Raw genomic sequence first — 27,580 nt, 5'->3', positions numbered from 1 at the left:
TTGAGCCATGGCTACACACGGACAACTTCAGATCATTGTGTGTTCGTGAAACAATTCTCGAATGGTGATTTTATCATTTTACTGTTATATGTGGATGATATGCTACTTGTTGGTCATGATATGAGCAAGATTACAGAGTTGAAGAAGGAGCTCAACAAGTCCTTTGCCATGAAGGATTTGGGACCGGCAAAGCAGATCCTTGGGATGCATATTTCTCGTGACAGATCAAGTGGAAAACTTTGGCTTTCTCAAGAGAAGTACATCGAGAAGATTTTGGATCGGTTCAACATGGGTAATGCTAAACCAGTTTCATCACCACTTGCTTCTCATTTCAAACTTAGCTCGAAGCAATATCCTACAAGTGAGAAGGAGAAAGAAGAGATGAAGAAAGTTCCTTACTCATCAGCTGTAGGAAGTTTGATGTATGCCATGGTCTGTACAAGACCAGATATCGCTCATTCTGTTGGTGTGGTTAGTCGTTTTCTCTCCAATCCGGGGAAAGAGCATTGGAATGCAGTTAAGTGGATTCTGAGGTATCTCAGAGGAACATCCAAGGTGTGTTTACACTTTGGCACTGGTAAGCCGGAGTTAGTGGGCTATACGGATGCGGATATGGCAGGAGATATTGATTCCCGGAAATCCACTTCGGGATACTTGATGACTTTTGCAGGGGGAGCTATCTCATGGCAGTCAAGGCTTCAAAAGTGCATCGCTTTGTCTACAACGGAAGCCGAATACATTGCGGTGACCGAAGGTTGCAAGGAGATGTTGTGGTTGCAAAAGTTTTTGCAGGAGTTGAGCTTGAAGCAAGAAAGGTATGTTCTACACTGTGATAGTCAAAGCGCCATTCATCTTTGCAAGAATCCCACTTTCCATTCGAGGTCGAAACATATCGATATCAAGTTTCATTGGATTAGAGATGTGTTGGAGTCCAAGCTGGTGAAGCTAGACAAAGTGCACACCGATGAGAATGGAGCTGATATGATGACAAAACCTCTCGCTAGGGAGAAACTTCATGTTTGCCGAAGTATAGCCGGTATGCTTGAAGCCTCCAAATAGTCGGGAGGGGGAGTTTGTTGGGTATCCCTCCAATTTGGAGGAAGTTGGGCTCAAATTGTATTGGGCTTTTATCGGGCTTTAATAGGCCCAAGAACCCATTTTATTAGGGTTTTTGTTTCAGCAAATCAGCTGAGGTATAAATAGCAGCAGAACAGCTGCAGATTAGAGTAGAGCGGCAGAAGTGCAGCAGCATAGCAGCACAAAACCAGGGAAGAGCAGACAACAGAATTCGAAGAGCAGGGGCAGCGCGCAGCTGGAGATCAAACCTCGATCGGGATATCAAACGAACTCCGATTGGGACGAAATTTTGACAGCAGCTTCACAACACGTGGGGCTAACTTCTGAACGGTCAGAATTTCTATTCGAGCTCTGTAGGTGCTGTTTCAGCTGATTTTGTGAACCACCCGGTGTGGGTGACGAATTTAGTATTTGGGTGATCCAAGAGAGTGTTTCTCTTGAGTTTGGTGATCCAAGGGTTTACCCTTGATGAAAGACATTGTATAACCTTCATAGTGGATCGTTGATTCGGAGTTGGTCCCGTGGTTTTTCCCCACATTGGGGTTTTCCACGTAAAATTCTTGGTGTTGTTTTACTTTACTGCTTGTTGGTTGATTTGATTAGTTCCTATCTCGATTACACTAGAAGGGGAGGAAGATTAATCGCTGCGTTATTGTTTGGTTGAGTACATCCCTATCCCCAACAATTAATTATATGCAACTTGAAGTTAGTCGGCTCTGACGTTGCAGTGTACTAATAGGTTAAAACATGTATATGTGTATATATATATATATATATATATATATATAAGAGTATGTTCCAAATTATTATTGATAAGGACATCTCTGCTCCTTTCTACAGCTAGCTAGGCCCTAACACCCTTCAACTAAACTAAAATTACATATACAGAAAGATTCTTTGGGTCGTTAATGTCACGAGCGATGAGTAGTTCTAATGAGTCGAGGTCGTACGATAAATGCTGGCTTTTCATGGGCCAAAGTGATTGATATTGCCTTTTTCTTTCAGCTTTTGGTTGGTGCTTGCTTCATGATTACTTTTTTATTTGTTCTTTCACGCCGATGTATGTCATCGATCGGTGCTTCGTTCAACCTCAAAAGGTTTGATTGAGAAGGACCAACGACCCGATTTCAGCTCCTCTTGCACTTGGAGCGCATGCATGGCGGAGGATTCCAAGAGATCTGCTAGGTAATAGGAAGCTCAATTTTACACGATTCTAGAGTATACAATAGGGCCTAAAAATTGAATTACAGGATTTTTTCCTTTTCCAATGAGGGAATTCTTTCTTGGCATGCTGTGGTGGGGTTTATTTTCTCCCATTTGCATGCAAGAAACTCATTCAACAATTATGGGCATTTGTTGCCTTCGAAAGCAGCTATCAAACTGCTCAATTTGGAAGTATTTATTAATTCATATTTTATTATGATAATATAAGGCTAATATATATGCAAGATATTTTTGCAAGATTGGATAAGAAAAAAAGAAATGTCCACGGAATAAAAAGAGCACGATATAAAAGCACATCCCGTGATTTACACCCCCCCCCCCCTAAAAAAAAAAACACAAATCCCATGTATTGTATTACTGCTCATCATCATATGACATGATATTTTAGTGGGCCCAAGGCATAAGTCCAAGATGCGAACCGTGAGATGTTCTCTTTCTCATCCTAAATAGTCGCACGAGTGATGGGGAAACGGTAAACTTGTGAACCGAATGCTGATTCCTTATGCAGGCTTGGCGCAGTAATGAAAACATTTTGTGGAGTCTCCCATCTCAGAACGTTTAACTGTACGGGCTCTTCACCGCGGACTGAAGCTGAGTTTGCTTTGATTGATTTGAAGGTATATAATTGGACAGCAAATATGTAACCTAAAATCGAATTCGAAATAATTCGAGTACTAATCTGGTGCTTACTACATAGTAGTTTAACTCTTTTTAAAAGAATATGAGAGGCATTGCTTTCGCAATTTCAAAATATCGAGAATTAAAAACTATTTTATTTCTTAACAAGTGCGTTTTTTGGAACTCGAATTTGTACTAAAGTTAAAACTACTTACTGTTTAACTAATACTTTGTTGGCCGAATAATTTCAATGTAGGCAATCATTTCATTTCTTTCTTGTATGTATAGGTGAATATATGGAATGCATATATGTAACAGTGTAGGTGTTCCTTTCCATTCGGTAGAAGTAGCATGTGGGGAAAAAGGAGAAGGAAAAGGGGAAAAAGCGACGTCCTGCCCATTCTGTGGCATGTGGGGATGGGCCCTTCCGGCATCGGCTGAGTTATGGCCCGTTGTCTGTCTTCTCATTTAGCAGCCACCCACAATTGACGCTAATTTCTTCGATCTCATCCATGAGTGGTCCAACCACACCTTGGCCCATGCACCTCCCTCCCTCCCCTCTCTCTCTCTCTCTCTCTCTCTCTCTCTCTCTCTCTCTCTCTATTGTAGGCATTGCAGCATTAGGTGCATAATGAATATTTTCCATTCCAATCCAAAAGCATGAAATTTGAAGCCCCAATAACGATATATGTAAGCCTATATTTGGAGATCGGGTTAAGGATAGGAATCGGGATGGAATGAGTAGATATTTAAATCCTCATGGATATTTTATTAGTGTTTGGGGTATGTTTAGGTTTGAGATTGGAATATGAGACTGAAATGACAAATGTACTCTTAAATTATTTTTAAAAAAAAATTGAAAAAATCTATAAAAAAAAAAAAAGCAACTGATCTTTGTCAGACAGTTTGCTAGGTTGTTGGAGACCTCATCTGGATGGCAGTGTCGCAGACAACCTCAATTGGCTTGGTAGTGGCCGGAATCGGGCCACTATTGTGCCTCCCTGCCTCCTCTCTCTCTTGGGTGATTTCCGCAGCGATGGTGGCCCGATTCTAGTCAAGGGACCGCCAAGTGACCTCGTGGGGGCGGTGGTGGCCACAATCAGGCCACCACCACACCTCTCCATGCTTACCCTAATCCGATGGCATTTTATGAAAATTAGAAAGACAGTCAGGGGCATTTCTGTGATTTCATTAATAATCCTATCCCGATCCAAGTTTAACTCATTCCTTTTGTTGAGATTAGTTGCTTAATGTTATATCCCGACGTATCTTTGTGTAAAAAACCATAGAGAGACCGAAGACGTACCAGCCCAAGACTGCACAACCAATACCGGTGGAGATAAGTTCGATGAATAAGAAATACTCTAAATATGATAATATGGAAGACATGCGAAAAAATAACTAGACTTATAGACACAAAGGATAATTCTAGACACCTTCTAGTGAGACCAAAAACTACGTTAAATAGGACAACCTAGACAATTTGCTTCTCGCCAATACATCCTACGTCCATGTAGACCTTTCACCACTAATTATATATGTTGATCACATTTATTTAGTTAAAAATTACTTTACTTTTTTCAACCCTCCCCCTTAGAGTAATTTTTTCAACTTTCCGCGATCAAATTGATCTCCCCTCTCCGGATGCCTGGGCCTTCCACGATGGATCAATCTAGGAACAATCAACATGGATTCTTCACTATCTCCGTATCTTCCCGAATATCCTCGTTCAACAAGCCATAAGAGGGAATCAACACCTGAGAGATTAGGCACGGTTCCCCAAGTCACGACTTTCACTCGAAAATCAGCCTTTTCCTTCATGTGGTAATCCATCGCCCAAAAACAATTGTCTCGCTCAACATAGTAAAATTAACTTGAAGCGTAATAAATGCACTTCAATTAATGCATTTGAAAATAAAAAATATATTATTTTGAAATTATGAAAAATAATATAATTTGAAAATGTTGAAATACTAATAGAAAATACAATACTTTTTTTTATCAAATGTAAGCAAAAATGAAGCATTTAAGTCTACTAAAAAGCATATAATATTAACTATTAAGAAACTAAGTCTATGAATGAAACTGCATTGGAAATTTTAAATTTTATTAGAATAATATTTACATTTTAATTGATGATCATGTTCAAATATTAAAATAAATAATATAAAATTTATTATACTTAACATTATTAAAGCTTAAATATAATAAGAAATACATATATATAATTAAAATGAACATGTGCAATACACAAGATATTTAGTTGCAAAAATATCGTTGAATCGTAAAACTTATTCTATTTATAATTAAAATTATTATGATTCTTACACAAAAAAATTACTTTACTCGATTGAAAATCATTATTAAAATTACATTTAATAATAAAAAATATTATTATTCTAAATAGGAAAATAAATCTTTTTAAATATGTGATTTATTAAAATAACATAATAATTTATATATAAAAATCAATTTGTGCAACGCACGAGATAGAATATTAGTCTGCATCCAAAAACATGCTCCGCTTTTACCATGTTTTTCCATTAATGAAGTCAGAGCATTGAATGGTGATTTCCATCCAATTTCTTGCTTGGAGACCAAACTCCCCCTTTTCACTTTGCTTTTCAGCCAATAAGGCAGGAGTATCAGACGAAAATATTGTTACTCCAAGACTGAAGTCAGGAACCTCCTTGCGTAAGACACGAAAAGTAAATTCCATCTGAGCCACGAAAAGAAGTACCCTCCTCGAACAAAGCACCATGTATTGTTTACCGTCCTCGGAGAAATCCGAATCAAGACGGTTCATATCACGAGCACCATCCATCTTCCATGTGAGCAGAGCTCGCTAAACATCTCCGAGAATATTCCCTCAGCGACATTCGAGATATCCGCCTCGATAGTTTCTTCTTGACCTAGGACCATGTCCCAATCATCCTCTTCCTCGTCTACGAAGTTCGGGTACTTGTCATACCCAAAGAAATCAACTATCGAGATGTCACGGGCCTCATCTTCCTTGTCGAACAACCGACGTATAGAGTCGCCCATATTGAACTCGCCAAAGTGCACCATGCAATGTGCACGGACAAATTTGCAGAAATAGAACTCTGTATGATGGATACCACCTTTGCATTCACCTGATGCCACGTCCCGATATCATCCTCCAGAGCGGTAGTACTGTCATCACCTCTCACAACATCCCACAAGTCTTCTGCAACGATATACGATTCCATACAGGACTTCCACATCCGGTAATTGGACTGATTCTAGAACTCGATACTAAGCCCACGTACTCGATAATTAAAATCCATATTTAGATTAATCGTGGTTCTTCACCTCAACGATCTTGACACGTAACAAATCACCCCCAAAGTGGCTTTGATATCATGTGTAAAAAACTATAGCGAGACGGAAGTCACACTAGCCCAAAACCACACAACCAATACCGGTGGAGATAAGCTCGGTAAATAAGAAACGTGCTCCATACATACAGGATGGTCCCCATAATTTCCTTAGGCTCTTTTTTTTTTTTTGGGCCACTCAAAAACTACTTCTTTATTAATATCACCCAGGATCAAGAACAAAGGTATCACTTACAGACACAGTACATTCACTCCTACGATCTTTACGCAACAACAAAACCCAATTCGTAGGGCACATCTCCTTCTTAGACTGAGTTGCCACCCAATTGGCACGACTGTTAGCTTCTCTTCGAAGATGGGTAATTCGGGCTTCCTGCAACCTACTCTTAATTCCCCTTAGGTCTCCCACAATTGATCTAATCTGCCACTGGACTTCAGGGACCTCTATTATGAGGCTATCAGCAAGAATTTTCGAGTCGGTTTCCACAATAATTGCTCTCCACCCTTTCTGTTCAGCCATCTGCATTCCTTCCTTCACAGCAATAGCTTCTGCATCCAGAATGGAGTCAGCCCATATTTTCTTTCCGAGACCATCTACCAGATTTCTCATGTTGTTCTGAGCTGTTACACCAATTTCTGCGACCGATGTTTCTTTATCCCACGCTGCATCGCAATTAATCTTGACCATAATTTCCATAAGTTAAACGTGCTTTTTGCAGATGGCATGTCCCATCACATCATTTTCGGCTTTCAGGGCCGCTTTGAGTTCTAGCAGTGGTAACTGGTGTCTTAGGATTAAACTAAGCGTATAATCTCAACTGTTAAAAGTATAAGAATAAGAGTCTGTTAGTGAGACTCTGTTTGCGGACATCACACACCTCCGAGAGAGCTCAGCTGAAAGTGAATCTTCAAGTGTTTGCCAAGAAAAATCGGCAGATTAAAGTGATTCTTGAAATTAATAAAAATATGTATAAACTAGTGCTGTGGTACCTTTATATATATATATATATATATATATATAAATTAAGAGTATCTTCAGCTTATTGGCCTAGACTAACTCCGAGCCGACATTGACTTGATCATGATCATAAGATGATATAATTCTTTCTTTAAAAATTCTATTGCTGTTGAGTCACATATTCGTGATTGATTATCGTGTTGTCTTCCAAATGGATTTTTCCTATCACATTTGTTGACTCCATTTCCCTTCTTCATTTGCAAGGGCATGGGGATCAGCCTCCCAACCCAATCCTATCTCTTTCGCTTGGTTTCAACTTTTAATGGATTCCATTTCCCTCTCCTTCCCCCATTTTTTTATTTTCGGTTACAAGGAAGACTCATGGGCCTAGTGCATTGAAATAGAAATCATAAATATCTAATGAAGGGGCACGTATAATCCCACTGGGTATCGAACCTGATATCTCTTGGTCACCAAGCGAGAGGTGCATCACTGTACTATTCCATCTCTTGATCTCCCCTTCCCCCATTGAATTATTGAACCATCGTCAGGCTCGTGTGCATTTTGTTCTTCACGTTAAGAGCCGGCAATAGAAATAATAGAAATATTCGATAGTAGTTGGTTCCCTTTTCTAGTATGAAAAATTATAGAAATAGAATGAAAATCGCCAAATAAAAATCTGACTATTTCTGCATGCATGTAGAGTTCTCCCTTCCACCATTAGGGTCAGTGCCCTATAAAAGGGTCCCTTGATTGCTAATGCTGGCTAGGAACCCCACGTCATCGATCGATCATCTTCGTATTCGCGATGGAATCTTTCACATGCACTTCGAAACACTTCTTCGCCCACGAAGTTTGCTCTGTTATCCTTCTTGTGCTTTTCCCATCTCAGGACAGTGTCTCGGTGCTCGGATCAGTCCTAGACTTTCACCCAGCACGGAGTTCATCAAGAGCTCGTGCGGAGCCACTATGTACCCAGACATCTGCTACCAGACGCTCTCCTCCTACGCCAGCACCATCCAGACAAGCCCGACTGAAATGGCCAGCACGGCTCTCTGAGGGCTTGTTTGGTTTGTGGATGAAATTTTAGAATTACAATTTTAACTTAATTCTACCAACAACAAAACAAAATAACTTATACAAATTCAAAGTGGGTCCCATTTATATCACTATTTTTCAAAATCAAAAGTGGGCATCAGCCATTTATACTGATCTTTTCTGCCACGGGGAACGAACAACATTGTGGCAATGAAGGACTTGGGAGGGCCAGAGTTTGAGATGCAGATGGGCAATATCCAGACACGGGTGAGTGCTGCCTTAACCGATGAGGACACTTGCATGGACGGCATCGAAGGGAGGGCCTTCAACGGTGAAGTCAAGCGCACCATTAAGAGTCGCATCGTGAGGGTTGCTCAGCTCACTAGCAATGCTCTGGCTCTCATTAACAGGCTCCAATCCAAATGACTGAGCCATTAATTAATTTGTCTCTCCTGTGTGTAATAAATTAATCGTGTAAACATTAGCCAAGAAAATATTGTAGGATTCCTACCTGAGCTACTCGGGATTATCGCGTGTAAAAAATTTGTTCGGTAATGAACTTGTAGTATATATGATATCTGTACAACCTCAAGAGCTTGAACTTCAGGTTATGGTATATATGATAATTATATTGTGATCAGTAGAGTAGACACTTATGCTCCGTTTGATTTCGCAGTTAAAATCACAAAAATTTTAACTTTAACTTTAATTTCAACTCAACACACTACACAATCATTTGTCTTTTTTTATAATCAAAATTAAAATTATTTTAACTCTGAAATCAAATACATTATTAAATTGGAGGCATGTTGCCGATCGACTTGCTTATTTAATGGCTTCCAAAGTCCCAACGGCTAGTTTAATCATTTTACGTGTCCCTCCGGTGTTCTTTGTAATGAATTAATATTCGATTATAGAGGAGAGACTACCGGGTACGTTCAGATTCAAGGAATTGTCGGCTGATTTGCCATTATTGTCACAACCACAAAATTTAAAGGCTGGGAAAAAGAGGGGGCAGGGGCTGGCCTTATCAGCAAACTGTACTATTTGGTTCGTGAATGTGAGAAGTATCTTTCCCGCGGCTGCATGATTGCAATCTTTTTGTTCTTTCCGATGGATCTATATAGCTGCTCACAATTATTATGGAAATCAAATCAAGAGATATATATCTATATCTATCTCTCTCTCTCTCTCTCTCTCTCTCTCTCTATATATATATATATATATATATATATAGAAGGTTCGTTCTCAGTTTCATACACAATTTGCGTCAAAAGTGATACTTATTGTCCACATTACTTCGGGACAAACTAAATCAAACAGTCTGAAATTTGTAGAGGGAGGTATGGAGCTCCCTATATAAATATATATGAAACAGACGAAAAGCCAATTAATTGCTTTGCGCTGATTATTGTAGCTCTTCATCTTTAACAGCTTGCATTTTCACAGCTTGCACTTCATGACGATCAGTTCACAGAAGAAATTAATGGGCTGGCTGATAGCTTGGGCCTTCTGACACGCGGGACCAAGCATAAAACGCCCAGGCCCATTTTTCCGACGCCCTCCACTTTCCTCTTTCATCCAGCTGAGAAATTATTATATCAACTAGGTTCACCACCTCAAATATAAACTAGCGAATAAGAGACTGACACCTAAGGCTTCGTGCCATGTTACAAATATCAAGCTGAAGAACAGAATGCTTAAGAGAGGATAGATAATATCTGTAAAATGAATGGGATTCTTTTGGTTCCTGAACAAGTTTAGGGAGGTTTCACTTTGAATATATCTCTTGGGCAATATTTGTAATATTTTATTATATAAGCAAAAAGCCAATCTTTGTACCTTCTGCAGTGGAATGAAGAGAAAACGCAATTGTGGATGTTGACGGAGACGTCACTTGGAGTCATTGATAACGTAGTACGAAACCTTAGGTGTCAATCCCTTATTCGTTAGTTCATATTTGACGTGGTGAACCTAGTTCATATAATAATTTCTCCATTCAACTAGCGTCCATGCATAAAAAGCACATGCCGTGATGCCAGACCTTCTCTCACATGCTTCTAGCTTTCCCCAATGGGCAATAATCATAACCTGTTTGCGTGCGTAGCCCAACTTTTTTTTTTTTTTTTATAATTACAAGGGAGGTTATGAGTCTTTGAAACATAAATTTTAATAATTAATATACGGAAATAAATAATCTCATTGGTTATCGAACATATAACAACCGATTGCGTGCGTGACCCAATTTGGAACGGGATTATGCACAATATCACAAAAATTGCGGTTTATTTCATTTCAATCGTTTTATTCATATAGTCGTATGAGATATCTCTCACTTTGAAAAGTCATTTCCAAGGAAAGCCAAATGATCACGGTATTCGATCCTCACCGCCGCCGGTTGCGCTATATGATTTGCTCTTTTGTCGGGAGTAATTAGGTTATTTAAAAAAATAAAAAGTGTGGAAAAGCAAAGGGGTAGTAGTAGTAGGGCCATTTTCTAGATGGATGAATTATCTCAAATTTGTCAAAATAGACAGCCTAATTTTTACAGGAAAGAGAGAGAGAGAGAGAGAGAGTCCAATATCGGATTTTCCTCCGTAATTCACGCGGTCAAAGTTGGTCCTTCGTTTGTCTGCTAGTGCTGCTACAAATTTAAATATTTCACCTTTCGTCTAGAATGTTAAATACACTTGGTTTGGTTATTGCATGAGCCCTCCTGATCATTAGATATGGCAGCATAAAAGAAAATGTACACGGCCACTTACAGCCTAAAGGGTTTAATTTGAAGAAAATGATCGATTAATTGCTTTTAATCGTTGTTTCATAATATAGTACTCATGTTTTTGGAATCGGGATGGATGGATGGATGGATGGAGTGTGCATGTGCCTTCATGGCCCAAAAGGGAAGGGACCACGGTCTTTTGTCAAGTTGAAATGCCTTTTATTTTGTCATTCGATGCTCCTTAGATTGCGTGGAAATAATAAGTGTGTCTCAACTAGCAGCTGGCTGGTGGAGGATCTAAATTTGTAAAGCATCATTACAACCGAACCGTGTGGACAAGTTTTTTTTTTTTTTTAACAGGGAATACTGATGGTAATTAAGCATGATCTATATATAGTTGTTTTCCCTTATATATTCCAGTACATATAAAGTGATGGTAATATAGTATCCGTACACGGCACACACATTCAAGATCAATCAATTAAGCCAGCTGCAGCTTTCCATCTATATCTCATGAGCAACTGCTTAACTCCGGAAGAATAATTAATCACACTTATTGGGAGAACCGGAAATGGATCGATGTCTCCAGTTCAGCTGCTGATCAACTAGTTGGAAGCAAACCGGTTGACGAGCGCAAGGGCATTGCTGGTAACCTGGGCCACGTTCAGCACGCGAACTCTGATGGATGCCTTGAGGCGGCCGTCGAGCGTCTTGCTCGAGTAGCCGTCGAAGCAGGTGTTCTCGTCGGTAAGTGCGGCGCTGACCCAAGTCTGGACATTGCTGACGTGCCAGAGGAACTCCTGGCCATTGGATTTCCCCATCCCCTTCATCTCAGCCATCGATTTGCTGAGCCGATCCACGGTGTCGTCCATCTCGTCCAAGCAGTCCTTGATGGCGGCGAACTCCCTCGCTTTAAGACCCCTGAATTTAGTGGATTTCGCGACGAAGTCCTTGGCGGCCTGGGCCCTGACGAGGCTCACCGACAGGGCCGCCTGTGCCAGCTGTCGTGGGTTCTGTTGGATAGAGCTGGCATAGGAGGAGAGGGACTGCACGCACAAGGCCGGGAAGCGGGTGGCGGTGCATGAGGACTTGATGAAACTGGTGGCCGCGCTGCCTGAGGCTGAGGCTGAGGTTGAGGTTGTGGCAGCAGTTGCGGAGCTAATAACTAATAAGGAAGGGAGGCCGAGGAGGAGGAGGAGGAGGAGAAAGGTGGGTCGGCTAGTAATTGCCATATTTTGATCTGCAAGGTATAGGTAGTGATGAAGTACTAACTGGAGAAGGAAGCAGGAGAAGAAGAGAGAGGAGGATGCTTAATAATTGACAGAGGGAGCGAGCTTAGATTGAGAGAGAGGGAGAGAGGATATATATATATATATATAGTTGAAGATGACTCTCTCAGTCTCCGCCTCAGTGGGTAATTTATTAATTAGTGGCGGGTTCTCATGAGATTTTTTTTTAAAAGGATTAAAAAAAATCATATTTCATTAATTCATGACACCTTCATAATGTTTTTGTGTCGACCAATGCTGATAGATAATTTTCTCCTTGGTTTTCCTTGGCGATTGATGCGGACTCAATTATCGGCAAGTGACCAACCAATGGCTGTACGTGAATATAATATAAAGAATTTGGGATTAAAAAATAAATCAAAGCTAATCAATTAAAAAGAAAGAAAAAATAATGCCTGACCGTGTTCAATTTTTGTTAGGAGATTTCTTGATCAATGCGATTATTATTATTTTTCTATATACCGACACGGTGTAATGAGCTTTCACTCGACGAGGAATTAGTAGAGACTTGGAGGACAGGGGAGCTGTCCAGTCTCCAGCTCCAGCTAACAGGTTTTTCTTCTTCTTCTTTTTTTTGGGGTGAACGCTCCAGCAGCTAGCAGTTACAGTTATTTTCTGTTACTTAGTTGACTTCTGATCTGTCGGTCTAATTCCAATTTAACGGTGCAGTTGCAGTGCAACGTCAAACGGCACATGCATATGCGAAAGTCTATATATATATATATATATTTCCTTCCTTTTTTTTTTTCTTCTCGCGAATGAATCACATGTGAAATCACCTCAACCCCTCTGGCCAACTCCGAATTATAAACAGTCAATTTTTGCTTTCTTTCGTTGCCCCCCGCCCCCCCAAAAATAAAGGATTTGCTTTACTTTAGTTGCCCGCTTTTCATTATAAAATAAATTAAATGATGGGCTAATCTATGAATATGAGGAAGACTTTTGCTTCTACATCATCAAATCTCATATCCCTTCATTTTTCATTATTTAATAACTTATTGCTAGGTTTATAAGCCTTCCATTCTTGTAATTCGGAGAAACGTTCAATCTATATAAAATTAATACTTCTCTCTTGCTTGTCATCATCATATTATCGTATCCCCAGCACGTACTTATTTTTTTTTTATCCGATCTAATAGCACCTGACATAATATATTAGGCATCTCTGCAGATGACACTAAGGATCATATATGTGAAAGTAAATGCGAAAAGAGTACATGTAACTAATAACATTCATGCCGAAGCTGCTATATATTAAAACTTAGCTCAAATCCTTACATATAAAAGAAAACAACCTCTGATCAAAAAGAAAAAAGAAAAAAGTCAATAGTGTCAAGACAAAGTCATACGTTCATACTATCTTCTGGTGATAAAAGATAGTACAATTAAGGGAAACACCCTGATAAAATCAAATAAAAAGTGTCGACAGCTTCACTTTTTTTTTTGCTCCTCACATTAGTTTCTTGTAGCTCCTTTTGCATGCTTTTTGTGATAAAAGATCAGATGACAAATGAGACTGATAAGAACAGTCTCATTTTCCCATTTAGCGTCTTCTGTCAGTAGTAGAATGAATTTGGGGAATTAATTTCAGCAGTACTTTCATTTTATTTCATTGTTTTACACCACTTGGTCCAAAAAACTCGATCCTAGCAATTCTGACACAACGTTAACTATTCGTCAAATGTAACAGTAACAGCTAACGACGCCCCATAGCATAACATGATTGGACGAATAAATCCCATATATTTTTATTTAATTAAAAAATAATTAAAAAAATATTATTTTTTAGAAAAGAAATGAGTGAATTGTAGATTGTGGGGGCGCAATCAGGGCTCCCATTGTCGAAATGAAAAAACTCCAATTCCGAAACTCTTTCAATTCTGGTGGTGGGTGCCTTGATTATGACCATCACCCACATAATTGGATCCTGCTATGGCCGGTGATGCCAATTGAGAGATGATAGCCACTAACGTACCACCATCATCTGCCTCCTCCCCTTTTCCTTTTTTAAGTTGAATCCTCCTTTCATTTCTTTTAATTTTTTTAATTTTAAATTTTTATAAGTCTACTCGTCCAATTATGTTGTGTCACGTAGTATCGTTAGCTCCACATTAACCGTTATCGTTATAAGCTGACGGAATAAATGACGTTGAGATAGATGAGCAGCTAAACCTAAAGGTCATGCTTTTCTATGCTATTTTTTTAAAAGTCGTGCTATATTTAGAAAAAAGTGCAAAAATCATGCATTTTTGTGCTACTTTTCAAAGATTGTGCTAATGCAAAGGCCGTGCTTATTTAGATATTTAATCACAAAAAAAAACACATACTAAATGACAGTTCATCTAATTATCTTCTTCCCTCTTCTGCAAACTCTGTTCTTCCGTCTTCTTCCATGCCGGTCTTCCTAAACCTTCTGAATTAAACTTTTTCTTCTTCGTCTTCTTCCCTATCAGTCGCTCTCCTCTATTAAGGATAACTTCAATGTATAATAGGCATGTTGTAACATACATAGCAACCGTAGATACTTTTCTATTTCTCATTATTCGTTTTCCTTTCATGTAAAAGGCTTACAGCCTATTTATAATTTTGATTGACATGAATAAAAGTCAAGTTGGAATTGCCCCAAACTTCACATGGTATCAGAGCAACAAAGTTCCTAGATCAATTGAAATTTTTTTTTTGGTGACCATCAGAATGTCGGATGTGAGTGAGGGTGAGAGAACTCCAAGGCTGGGCAGAAACTCATCTGCAAACAGAAAGGCAGGGGATGACTCGGGCAAGAGCGTGGAAATCCCGCCGATTTATCGACTCAATTCATCAGACAGCACAGGCGCCCAAATAATCGGCTGCGTGCTCAATGGGGATAATTACCTGACATGGTCACGAGCGATGTTAATCGCTCAACGGGCAAGAAACAAATTGCCCTTCATCGATGGGAGTCTGGAGGTACCGGAAGTGAACGATCCTCTCCGAGGCTGCTGGGAGAGATGCAATTCAACAATCCTGGCGTGGATGTTCAACACCATGGATGTGAGCCTTCAGGCGACGGTCACGTATGCCGTGGACGCCGGAAGCTTGTGGAATGACCTAAAAGAGAGGTATTCAGAGGGAAATCAATCTAGGGTTTTCCAAATTAAAACCGATATTTGTCTCTTACGGCAGGAAGGATTAAGCATTCGGGAATACTACAACAAATTGAAGCTGCTGTGGGACGAATTGGAGATTTACCTGGAGCACCCGGGTTGTAGCTGGGGGGCAGTAGTCGCGATGGCAGTGCAGAGGGAGACGAAGAAGTGCTTCCAGTTTCTGATGGGGCTTACCTCCGAATTCAACACGATTCCGTCGACGATTCTGAGCATTGAACCGATGCCAAATTTGAATAAAGTCTACAAAATGGTGGCAAATGAGGAACGGCAACGATTGGTGACGAGAGCTCGAGAATCGGCCCCGGAATCTGCCGTCTTCTTCGTCAAAGCGGAAGCAGAGCACGGGCAAGGAAGAATCGGTAGGTTGCAGGGAGAAGCGAGCGAAAGGCCCTCGTGCGAGCATTGTGGAGCACTGTGGAAAATTGGGCCACACCAAAAATACTTGCTGGGCCCTTAATGGGTACCCATCCTGGCATTACAAGTCCAAAACAAATCCAGGAAGGGGGCCCGGACAGAAACAAGTCAGGCCGAGCAATGGGCCGAAGGGAAAAATGCAAGCCCAGCACGGCCCAGATCACGCGCATGCAGCCCAGACCGGACGAGGGAGTGAATCACGGGCTGAGAAGTTGGAGGCCCTCTCTGATGACCAATTTAACCGGTTGCTGTCCTTGCTTTCGCATGACACCATAGACCCGAACCGGCTAGTCGGTAATGAGTTCAATTTTATAAAATTGCAAAATGAATGGATTTTGGACACAGGAGCATCGAGACACATGACAAGATGCCTCGAAAATTTTTCGGGAACGATTGCAATCAAAGGTGGAGCACCGGTATATATTCCTAATGGGGGCATGGTAAAAGCCACCCAAACAGGAAATGTGAAAATTGCCGGCATGATGGAAATTACGGACGTACTTTATGTGCCGACTTTTAATTGCAATTTGATTTCCATTGCACAATTATCGAAGGAAATGGACTGTTACGTGACATTTTATGGTGATCTATGCATTATACAGGACCGCACCTCGAGGAGAACGATTGGAGTGGGTGAGCTTCAAGGGGGGGTCTATTACCTGAGGCGAGTGGCTACCACACCGCAGACATGCCAGGCAGTCCTTGAGGAATCTAGGGATCTCTGGCACCGGAGGCTTGGTCACCCATCTCGTCTGATAAAATTGCATGGTATTAATTTAGATTTTGGCGAAAGGAGTAATAAGGAGTGTGATGTATGCCTTAGAGGGAAACAGACACGCTCACATTTTCAATTGACCATGAATAAAGCGGAGTATCCGTTTCAGTTAATTCATTGTGATTTATGGGGACCATACAGGGTTAAGGCTAGTTGTGGAGCCAACTATTTCTTGACTATTGTTGATGATTTTAGTCGTGGTGTCTGGGTATATCTTCTGCGAGAAAAATCTGAAGCTCGGCGTTTATTATTGACTTCTACAATTTGATTAAGAATCAGTTTAATCGCACGATTAAAGTTATTAGAAGTGATAATGGAATGGAATTCTTGTCGAGGGAGATACAAAACTTTTTCTCTGCACATGGGATTCTACATCAGACTTCTTGTACAGATACACCTCAGTAGAATGGTCGAGTAGAAAGGAAGCATCGGCACATTCTCAACGTTGCACGGGCACTCATGTTCCAAGCCTCATTACCGACACGGTTTTGGGGAGAGTGTGTCTCGACAGCAGTCCATTTGATTAATATCACCCCGACGCCTTTACTCGACAACAAAAGTCCACACGAGGTACTTTTTGGTGAATCACCTAATTACTTGAATTTACGGGTTTTTGGGTCACTATGTTATGCACATATGCGAACCAAGGATAAGTTCGGGCCTAGGTCTCGCAAATGTGTATTTATTGGATATCCTCATGGGAAGAAGGGATGGAGACTTTACGATATGAAAAATAGGGAAATATTGGTATCTAGGGATGTTCAATTTTCCGAGACAGTTTTTCCTTTTGCCATGGAAAATGAGGAATCAAGGCAACAAGGAAAAGGGAGCCCGTTATTTATGGGCGGAGCTGGGGACAGAAATGGAGATGAGCTCAATCTAGCCCAGCAGGTTCTGGAAACATCCCAGGCAATGAGTCAAGGTCGAGGAGAAGAAGAAAATAGAGGACCCATGGGATTTTCTGAACTTGACCAAACAAGTACAGATAGGGGTAGAGATTTGGAAGTAAGGGGGAGTGATTCTGGACCGGCCCAAAATGCAGAGGGCCGCATTTCTGAAGAAAATGGGGGTGATAATTTGGAGAAAAATGAAGACCATAAAAGTGGTGAGATGATTTACGACGATCTGAACGGATTTCTAGTCGTCCAAAACACTTCAAGGACTACATTGTTCACACTGCTCGCCATAAGACCCTCTCCCCTGACTCACCTACTTTCTCGCACTCCTCAAGTATGTCTTACCCCATTGAGATGTTTATTGATTATTCCAGTATTTCTAATCATCACAAGGCATATCTAGCTGCAATTGATTCAGATGCAGAGCCTACGTCTTATCGGGAAGCCATTCAGGATCACAGATGGAAGAATGCAATGGCAGAAGAAATTCATGCCCTCGAATTAAATAAGACCTGGACGGTTGAACAACTTCCCACTGGTAAACGACCTATTGGTTGCAAATGGGTGTTTAAAGTGAAGCATCGAGCGGACGGAAGTGTGGAGCGCTATAAGGCACGGCTGGTTGCAAAGGGCTTCACCCAGGTTGAGGGGATTGATTTCCATGAGACGTTTGCACCAGTGGCCAAGTTGGTAACTGTGCGATGTCTATTGACAGTTGCAGTAGCAAGAGGATGGATCATTCATCAGATGGATGTAAACAATGCCTTCTTACATGGAGACTTAGAAGAGGAAGTATACATGGAATTACCACCGGGCTTCTCCGCTTCGAAGAAAGGTGATGTATGTAGACTTCGCAAATCTCTATATGGACTTCGTCAGGCATCGAGGAATTGGTTCTCGAAATTCGCTAATGCCCTTCGAGAATATGGGTTCAGTCAATCAGGTGCAGATCATTCCCTCTTCACTCTCCATCAAGGTAACAATTTCCTTGGAGTGCTTGTTTATGTCGATGATCTTATCATAGTGGGGAACAATTCTAGCCACTGTGATTCTTTTAAGAAATATCTAGATAAATGCTTCCGTATTAAGGACTTAGGGCCTCTGAAGTATTTTCTCGATATTGAAGTCACTAGAATGAATTCTGGAATTTTCCTCAGTCAACAGAAATATGTGCTGGATATCTTGACCGAATGTGGCATGTTGGCATCGCGACCATCGCCTTTTCCTATGGAACAACGACATCGACTTTCCATGAGTTCTAGTGACTTGCTATCGGATCCTGGCAAGTATAGACGGTTGATTGGGAGACTTATCTATCTGACCATTACAAGGCCAGAAATCAGCTATTCCCTACACATCTTAGCTCAGTTTATGCAGGAGCCTCGTTAGGATCATTGGGATGCTGCTATGTGAGTTCTTCGTTACTTGAAATAATCTCCTGGTCAAGGAATCATTCTTCAGCCTACATCTCTTATGCTTGAAGCCTTCTGTGATTCTGACTGGGCGGGTTGTCCCTTGACCCATCGTTCTATAACGGGATATTTTGTCACTCTAGGAGGATGCCCAGTTTCATGGAAGACAAAGAAACAGACTACGGTTTCTCGTTCGTCTGCTGAAGCAGAATATCGAGCAATGGCGGCAGCTGTTAGCGAGATTGTCTGGTTACGAAGTCTTCTCTCTTCCATTGGGGTACAAATGACTACACCGACTATATTATTTTGTGATAATCAAGCTGCACTCCATATCGCAGCTAATCCTGTTTTCCATGAACGGACGAAGCACATTGAGATCGACTGCCATTTTATTCGTGATCACATCAAAGCTGGACTTGTGACTACTGACCATCTGCCCACACGACTCCAATTAGCAGATATCTTCACAAAGGCGTTAGGACGGGATCGCTTCCATTTTATTCTTTCCAAGTTGGACATTTGTAATCCACATGCTCCAACTTGAGGGGGAGTATTAATGATAACTTCAATGTATAATAGGCATGTTGTAACATACATAGCAACCGTAGATACTTTTCTATTTCTCATTATTCGTTTTCCTTTCTTATTATTCGTTTTCCTTTCATGTAAAAGGCTTACAGCCTATTTATAATTCTGATTGACATGAATAAAAATCAAGTTGGAATTGCTCCAAACTTCACATCCTCACTGCAAGAGACGACGGGTGATAACCTTGGGGGAGGGGGGGGACCTGTAGCGCTGATGCAGCTCGCCCGGGGTGTTGGAGGAATTCGACTGCGTCAGGGTAGCAGAGACTGCTTCTTCTTCATCCATGGGAACAGGAGTTCCACAGCAACCTCCATAGATCCGGCAGCCCAAACTTGGTCTTCTGTCCAATGTTTGCTCTGTGGCTCCACTTGTAGAATCCATTCCATTTGGCATCGCTCTGAAATCCAGCTCGAAGTGCACTTTCTTGAAATAATCATTGTTCTTCAGTGGATCAACGCCCTTTCTTGGGCTCTTCTCGTCATCGCCGACATCTGACATCTGCTACTATAGAGATAATTGGAAAAGATTCAATTGGTCCAGGAGCATAGGCGCTATGATACAATGTGAAGTTTGGAACAATGTAACTCAATTGCATTGAGAACGTTCAGTCTAGTAATTAGGCCATAAGCCTTACATGGAAAAGGAAATCAGAATAACCTTCTGTAATATTCTAAGCCTAATATCAAGGACTACCAAATATATCGACTAACTAAATATACAAGATTCCTACGATCCAAAATATCCTTAATAGCTCTGCAGAAGAGTTAGCTCTCAGGACTGATACATAACTTGAAAAGGAAAGGCGGCTGTGCGTTTGGATCGACGTGGTGATAAAATTCAAATTCAACACTTCACGTAATCAATTTGCTAATAATGTATTCTAGTTATAAAAAAAAAATTACAGCGGCGCACCCATCAATCAATCACAACAGCAAAATCTGAATCCACGTATCATCCTTACTGATATAATTACAACTTGCAGCAGAAAAATGATACAAGACAATGCCCCAGACCATATAGAAAGCTTTAATTAGTATGAAGTATTTCGAGTTCGATGCTTCTGGCCATCAGAATGTAAAAAATCCAATCCTCTCTCAGCTGCCATCATCCTCACCTTCTCCACATCCTCCAATCTTCCCGCATTCTCGTAAATCCTTATGAGGAGCTCAAAGTTGTGCTCGTTATCAGGCTCCAATTCAAATAGCTTCTCAGCAGCTATTTCTCCAATCTCTACGTTCCTATGAAGGCAGCAAGCATGTAACAGAGCTCCCCACACAGTTGGGCCCGCCTCAATCTCCATCCTCTCAACAACAATGGCGTATGCCTCATACACCATCCCGGCCCTCCCGTAGAGATTTACCACACATGCATAATGCTCCATGCTCGGACTTATCCCAAACTTCTCCTTCATTGTGGAGAATAGCCTCTCCCCATCCTTTACTAAACCCAAGTGAGCACAAGTCGAAAGTAATGAAACAAATGTGATGCAATCAGGCTTAGCACCATCCCTCACCATCTGCTCGTAATATAAAAGGGCTTCTCGAGACTTCGTGTGGGCAGATATTATAGAGTTCCACGACACGGTATCTCTCTCGGGCATGTTATCAAATATCCACCTCGCTTTATCTAACATGCCATGATTGGAGTAGACAACAATCAAAGAATTGGCTATGGATAAATTCCACTGAACTTCCCTCCTAACAACCCAGCCTTGGACTTGGAGAGCAAGCTTCAGTGATGACATCCCCGTAAGAATAGAGGATAATGAAATTGAGTCGGGCTGAAATCCCTGAAATAGCATCTCACGGAATATGTCCAAGGTCTCCAACAAAAGCCCGTGACGAATGTAGCCCATCAGCATGGAGTTCCACGAGACCATGTCTTTGTGCACAATCTTTTCGAATACCTTCCGCGCCCTCACAATGTCACCACACTTGGCATACATGTCAACCAGTGAGTTGAGGACGAAATCATCCTTTGTAAAACCTACTTTAGCAAGGTCACTAGTTTAGGCAATCGAGACATAAATTTATAAAATTCATGCTTTTACGTGCGTGCGTGTGTCTATATAAATAGGCCATTTTGATCGCACCAGTATTACATAGGCCACTATATCTAACTGGTGATTATAGAATTCCTGTTCGAGTTTTAGAGAACCTGAACGGATGGCATCCCGGTGGACCGCCTCGCCAATATGAATCGACTTGATTCCAGCACACGCCTTCAGCACACGAGGAAAGGTGTACCTATCAGGCTCGACACCCTCTTCAGCCATCTGGAAGTAAAGTGCAATAGCGTCCTCGTATTGACCCGATTCTGCATATCCCGCTATAAGGGAGTTCCAAGGAAAAGCTGCCACATTCCTCCTAGACATTCTATCAAACACCTCGTGAGCTCCATTCACCTGACCGCACGACGCATATAACCTGAGCAGCTTCGAAGACAGGCCTTCGTTCTTGCGCAAGAGGTTGGGCGGGATCAACCGGTTGATGCGGACTCCCTGATCGAGGGCTCGCAGGCGGTAGCACGTCTCCAGTAGGGAGGCGTAGGTTTGCGTATCGATCGTTATGCCATTGTTAATGGAGGATTCGAGGTCGTTGATCACAGCGTCGAGGGCTTCGAGCTTGGTCTGAGGGGAGGGCTTGTGGTTGATGAGGAGAGGGGTCGGAGATGACTTCCGGAAGGAGAGAGTAGAAGAACGTTGTTTCTTATGCCGCTGGCTCAGATATCGGCCATTTTTCTGGTCAGTTTGCTTCCTTTGGGACGAAGAACAATGGAGACGGAGGCTAGGAGGGCGTGAGACCGTCAGCATAATCGGGAAGCCCGAATCTCCACGGCGCCACCGTACCGCCGCGACTGAGCTACCGCCTGTCCTTCTACTCATCCAAAATTGGCGCCCGGGGGGGGGGGGGGGGGGGGGGGGGGGGGGGGGGTTGTTGTGTGGTGGGGTTGGTGTTCTTTGAGTTTGAGATGAAGAAGTATCTTCTGAAATGAGACTTGCAAGTTGCAGCCCATTGAGCCTTGAAATGGGCCGGTAGCATTTCGGGTGGACTTGGACCAAGGCCTGCTCAGTTCACACTCTCTCCTTTTATTATTATTTTTTTTGTTACAAGGGAGGTTCATGAATCTAATATATTAAAATAGAAATACTAAATATATCTAATAAAGGAGTATGGTAATCTCACTGGATATCGAATCTAAAACCTCTTAATGACTAGGCACGCTATATCCTTTCTTGATTCCATTTATTATATTTCTTAAATTCTTATATTAGAAGTTCACTCAATTTACATATCTTCATCTCTGACTTGTAGAGGCGTCGTAAATCGTAATTATTTGTTGCTCTTCTAACATAATAGTTAGTATTTGTTTTCTTTTTAGCAGATAAACGAGACAAAAGCCCAAATAAAACTACAAGGCGGAAAGTTGATATTTTTTTTTATTATTACAAAGAGGCACAAGACCTACTATAATGAAAGATAAATAATAAATAACTAATAGAGAGGTACGTGGAGTCCCAGTAGATATCAAACATGCTATCTCTAGGTCAATAGGGGAGAGTGTGTACCACTGCGTTACAACTTCTTTTAATATTACTTTAATCCACACGAGTTTACATGTGCCAAAAGTAACATAGCGTGCTTAACATGCTTTTTTTCAAGTGAATTTTAACATGCTTAAGCTTTTAATTCAAAGAGGGAGGTCAATAACTCGGACCCTACATGACTGCATACTTATTAAAAAAAATAAAGAAAAGAAAAGGAATACAACTTGTTTGTCCGTCAGATCTCCCTAGAGGATCACAATTATTTTAATGATACCGTGTTCCATTACGTTACAACTTCAATAAAAATCACATATTTCTTGAATTAATCCACGATAATCTTATTTAATTATCCATAGAAAAAGATACTCTTATTTAATCCACTCGTGCAAATCGTATGATTGGATCTTTGATTAAATTAAATAAATTGGATAACTGGATCCTATAGCTCCCCTTTTTCATTTTCTTTTTCCCTTTTCTTCTCTTTTTTTTTTGATAAATAAGGTAGAAGGAGTAATATTAATGAAGAGACGGTACATCAAGGCATGGATAACCCTCAAACATACAAAAGGGAGGAAAATTTGATTTAATGCCCATTTGGCATAAGTCGTGCGCTTGTGAGTTATCCGAACAAGGAATTCAAGTACATTTCCAATCCCAGAACTTAGGCTATAATGCAAAAATATTAGAAACGATGCTTTTGATTTCCCACGACGACCGATGCAGGAAAATAACGGCGTCAACTAGCAGTAGAGCGTCGGACCTAATCCAGACCTTACGCTATCCGTGGTCGAGGGCCAGTGAAATTGCTAGTAAGGCTGCTTTGGCTTCATCTTGCAGCCTTTTTCCTTTTCTTCTCATTTGGGCTAATCAACTAGAGTGTTGCTGAATTAGTACTCAAACTCTCCCTTTCTCTGTGTTTATTTTTTTAGGGAAATTTTCTTTTTATAGGTAAGATAAAACTGACACTTGAAGGCTGAAGCGGTAAATTCAACTCCGGAAGGAAAAGCTCCGCACCAGACAAAACATAAAGCTACAATGCATTTTTCCCACAATAAACCACCATTGTCCAAATCTGATGATGTGAAGTGACCGCAACTCCAATATTTTTTTTTCTTGCTAATCAATGAATGTCCATTGATATAAAGAAACGAGTACTTGAAAAAAATGCCTAAGAGGGTACATTATATATATAAAAAAAAAGTACAGCAGATTTTCCTATATCAATGCAAAGGGAAGTACATGTGAATAAGCACGTCGGATAAAAACACGAGTACAATTGCTGAAATCATTCTAGTTGTTGTAGTTCGCTCCCAACATTTTGAGACTAAACTCTATACAGACCCAGTAAAGACCGAGAAGCAGAAGATAACGTAATCTATATAGAGATGGCTACTATTAGAGAAGTCGAGCTAAAATGAGTCTTAGGTTGGTACTCGGTGCAGAAACCCCTCACAGATCACAACTCCTGATCTAATCAGCCAAACCAATCCTAAACAAACTCAATCTCGAAATAGTCAAACCAAGCAGCTAGGCTTCTTTGATCAGTTCAAACCAGCCAAGATCAATCTAGACAATTAAATCAAATCAGCCAGGTTATCTGATCGGTTCAAACCAGTGACTATAGCCGGGGAGTCGAGACCTACAAGCAACGAAAGGTTGATTTTGCAGGCGATGATTTAACCAATCAGATTAGTGTTTTGATCCTTGAAGTGAAGGGCGAGGATACTATGGCGGGGAGAAGGCGGATAACCACAGATAAGAACCGCTACCAAGGAGAAAGAAGGTGGATAGGAATGCCATGAAGGAGGATGATGCCTCCACTGTTCTGACATCAGTGCTAGTCGATAAAGGGATTGTACCCGACAGAGCAACTATCACACTACCCTGATTCCGAACTGTCGGAGAGGGATCGGGCGCGACCCCGATGGGCAGAGGAGGTAGCCACCACAGGCACCCGCCGGAGACCGAGGAGAGGAGGGGGAGGGCCCTGCGACCATCGGGACACTGTAAGCACCGTCTTCGTCTCATTCAGTTCAGGCACTCTCAGAACCGACCCTTACCACAGACCGACCAGTTTAAATCGACACGACTTCCGACCTAACATGATAGATCAGATCGTGGACGTCAATTCCGGGCTGATCGAGCTCAAGCCGACCAGCCATCATCGGAGGTTGCTCAAATCCGAACAGATCGAGCGGGATCTGGCCACCACTAGTCCGATTTGGATATGAGCTGGGTTCGATTGTGGATGGTCGGATCAAGCTCGATCTGCCCGAAACCAATTGTCGAGTTGAAGGTTAAAGGGAGCTTGCGGCGAGAGGATCTCCGGAGAAGAGGATCGGAGCTGAGGAAGACCATCGAGCACGAGTCGAGAAGATGTTGCAGCGGCACCTCAAAGATTAGCTAGTCGAGGACGACGACTCCTAGTCTGAGAAGACTAGCTCAAATCGAAAGCAGATGGACAGTGGGAAGATAGCATCAAGATCTTTGACGGTAGGGAGGAGGAAAGCGCCGAGTTCCTTAATAGTGGAGATGAGGGAGGATAGGGGAAGAGAAAGGGAGAAAGGAGGGGGCAGGGGTGGGGACGGGGGCAGGCATCCGCGGACGCTTCGGCTATGACAGGGGTAGCCCGGCGGTGAGGGGTTTGTGCAAAGAGAGGTAGAGCTGAGTTGACCGCAACTCCAATAACTCCCGTAACATTAAGGCCACCGTTTGATTTGTAAGCTTGATTTTAGAATCATAATTTTAATTTTAACTCAACACACTACACAACAAAAATACACGCTTCCCAAATCAAATTTATAATCTCATCTCATTTGTCCTTTTCCATAACCAAAATCAAAATCAAAATCAAATTTAATTTAACTTTAAAATCAAACGCACCACAAAAGTCTAGAGTTCATATTGTAAGAGCTAGATCTTTGCACTTCAGTGATAAAAAAAAAAAAAGGGATCTCGGCACTTCCTTTGACCTCTTTCAACATACAAAAGAGTGCTCCATTGGTATAATAATGTAGATATATATGAACCATATACTTAAAACTAGTCCATATCTACACACATATATATATATGTATATATAAGTGTAGTAGCGCGAATTCGGTTCTAATTTATTTATATGTACACGGCTCCATATGTATAATATTCAATGTCATCTTCAAAGTGTTACTTTTTCACCGGGATATGTAATACTGGTGCATGTAAATGGAAGACCTTCCTTATGTGGAAAAGGAATTTGAGTTGAACCTTGTCCCACCACGAACAATTTTGAAATCTGAGCCAATTAAAATTCTCCCTCATTGCCGCACATTAATCCACATCTCACTCTCGTGTATGTTGCCTAATTGTCAATAACCCTAAATCACACGAATTAAGGTCAGTCGAGTCTCGGGAGTTTTCCCCAAAAGCCCTCTCTGACACCTAAGTTAGAATCTACCTCGAGAAGAGAGTTTAGGGAAGGAATATAAATAAAGCATGAACAATGAACTTACCAAAAACATGGTGAACTTGGATATTTATACCCGGAATATACCTGATAAAATCTCAACTGTCACTTCTATGATTGGATTTCAGGGCACGGGTGGAGTTCACGATCGTCCCATTCAACATTACCAAGAGGAGATTCAATTTTTGTTGGAGATATGTCTGATATGTCAGAGAGCTCAAGTGGGGGGGCTCGTGGAGCCCTAGTCTCGGGGAAGGGCTCATCGACCCCTTCTCTCGAAGAGGGGCTATTCGAGCCCTCTCATGCCTTCCTACAGAAAAAGGGCTCGTCGAGCCCTTCTCAGGGTCTTCACGGGCGGAAAATGGCTCGTCGAGCCCTTCTCGGGAAAGGGCTCAACGGAGCATTTCTTGGGGAAAGGGTCCGTTGAGTTTCTCTGTATTTTGTGCATGGCTCAATGGTGTTGGACCGGGCTAAGGGGTACAGGCCTACGAGTGATGGGCTTGATCTGATCCCATACGGTACGAGTTAACCTATCACTTGCCTTCATCGTATTAAATCATGCCATAAACTGGTATATGTATGCCCTAGGCAGAAATATTATTTTAAACAGGGAAAATGTGGCCCAAGCGTCTCTCCTCTCCTCTTCACTGACATAGATAATGCTGACGTCAGTGCTGATGAAACGCTTGAGTAAAGAGTAAAAATGAGGGAATGGTGGCGATCGATACTTTATGAGGGACCGGCCGCGGGGAGATGATAAGGGGGACATGGGATTGGGACCTGTTTTCTTGTTAAGGGGGGGTCAGTTTCTCCACTAACTATCACAATCAAGTGGGCCCACAACTCATGTCCTGCCAAAAGCCCCGGAACGAACCAACCAAACTACAAACCAACCTTAGCTCCACTGTACTTTTCCTAAACTGATCGTTGATGTGCTCTGCTCCTTTCCCTGCTTAAGTTTCTATGCGTGAAAAACGAGACCTTGCCCATATGATCCTCGACGAGTATACATATATTCTCCTACTCACATCATGTACTTTTTAGTTTTGGTAGGAAAGGAACAGTCAACGTC

General features: G+C 41.5%; 4 protein-coding genes across 4 annotated transcripts; 2 read left to right on the top strand and 2 right to left on the bottom strand.

Annotated features, from left to right (window-relative positions):
• The first annotated feature begins 7,995 nt into the window (after positions 1-7,995).
• Positions 7,996-8,902, top strand: LOC116194061 (21 kDa protein-like). Its single transcript, XM_031522778.1, has 2 exons — positions 7,996-8,286; positions 8,467-8,902. Exons 1-2 carry the CDS (start codon positions 7,996-7,998, stop codon positions 8,698-8,700), a joined length of 525 nt encoding a protein of 174 aa, XP_031378638.1. The 3' UTR covers positions 8,701-8,902.
• Positions 8,903-11,363: 2,461 nt separating this feature from the next.
• Positions 11,364-12,350, bottom strand: LOC116197317 (21 kDa protein-like). Its single transcript, XM_031527412.1, has one exon. It carries the CDS (start codon positions 12,226-12,228, stop codon positions 11,602-11,604), a length of 627 nt encoding a protein of 208 aa, XP_031383272.1. The 5' UTR covers positions 12,229-12,350; the 3' UTR covers positions 11,364-11,601.
• A 2,629-nt stretch (positions 12,351-14,979) lies between these two features.
• Positions 14,980-16,874, top strand: LOC116194060. The gene is made up of 4 exons (XM_031522777.1): positions 14,980-15,790; positions 16,191-16,342; positions 16,448-16,613; positions 16,816-16,874. The coding sequence occupies exons 1-4, from the start codon at positions 14,980-14,982 to the stop codon at positions 16,872-16,874; spliced, it is 1,188 nt and encodes a 395-aa protein (XP_031378637.1).
• A 3,470-nt stretch (positions 16,875-20,344) lies between these two features.
• LOC116197105 (pentatricopeptide repeat-containing protein At4g25270, chloroplastic) lies at positions 20,345-22,419 on the bottom strand. The gene is made up of 2 exons (XM_031527128.1): positions 21,674-22,419; positions 20,345-21,502 (listed from the first exon to the last, which is right to left on the bottom strand). The coding sequence occupies exons 1-2, from the start codon at positions 22,398-22,400 to the stop codon at positions 20,547-20,549; spliced, it is 1,683 nt and encodes a 560-aa protein (XP_031382988.1). The 5' UTR covers positions 22,401-22,419; the 3' UTR covers positions 20,345-20,546.
• Between the last annotated feature and the right edge of the window lie 5,161 nt (positions 22,420-27,580).

Source organism: Punica granatum, chromosome 2, assembly GCF_007655135.1.
Source record: "Punica granatum isolate Tunisia-2019 chromosome 2, ASM765513v2, whole genome shotgun sequence".
Classification (NCBI taxonomy): domain Eukaryota; kingdom Viridiplantae; phylum Streptophyta; class Magnoliopsida; order Myrtales; family Lythraceae; genus Punica; species Punica granatum.
This window is presented reverse-complemented; position numbering and strand designations above follow the sequence as displayed.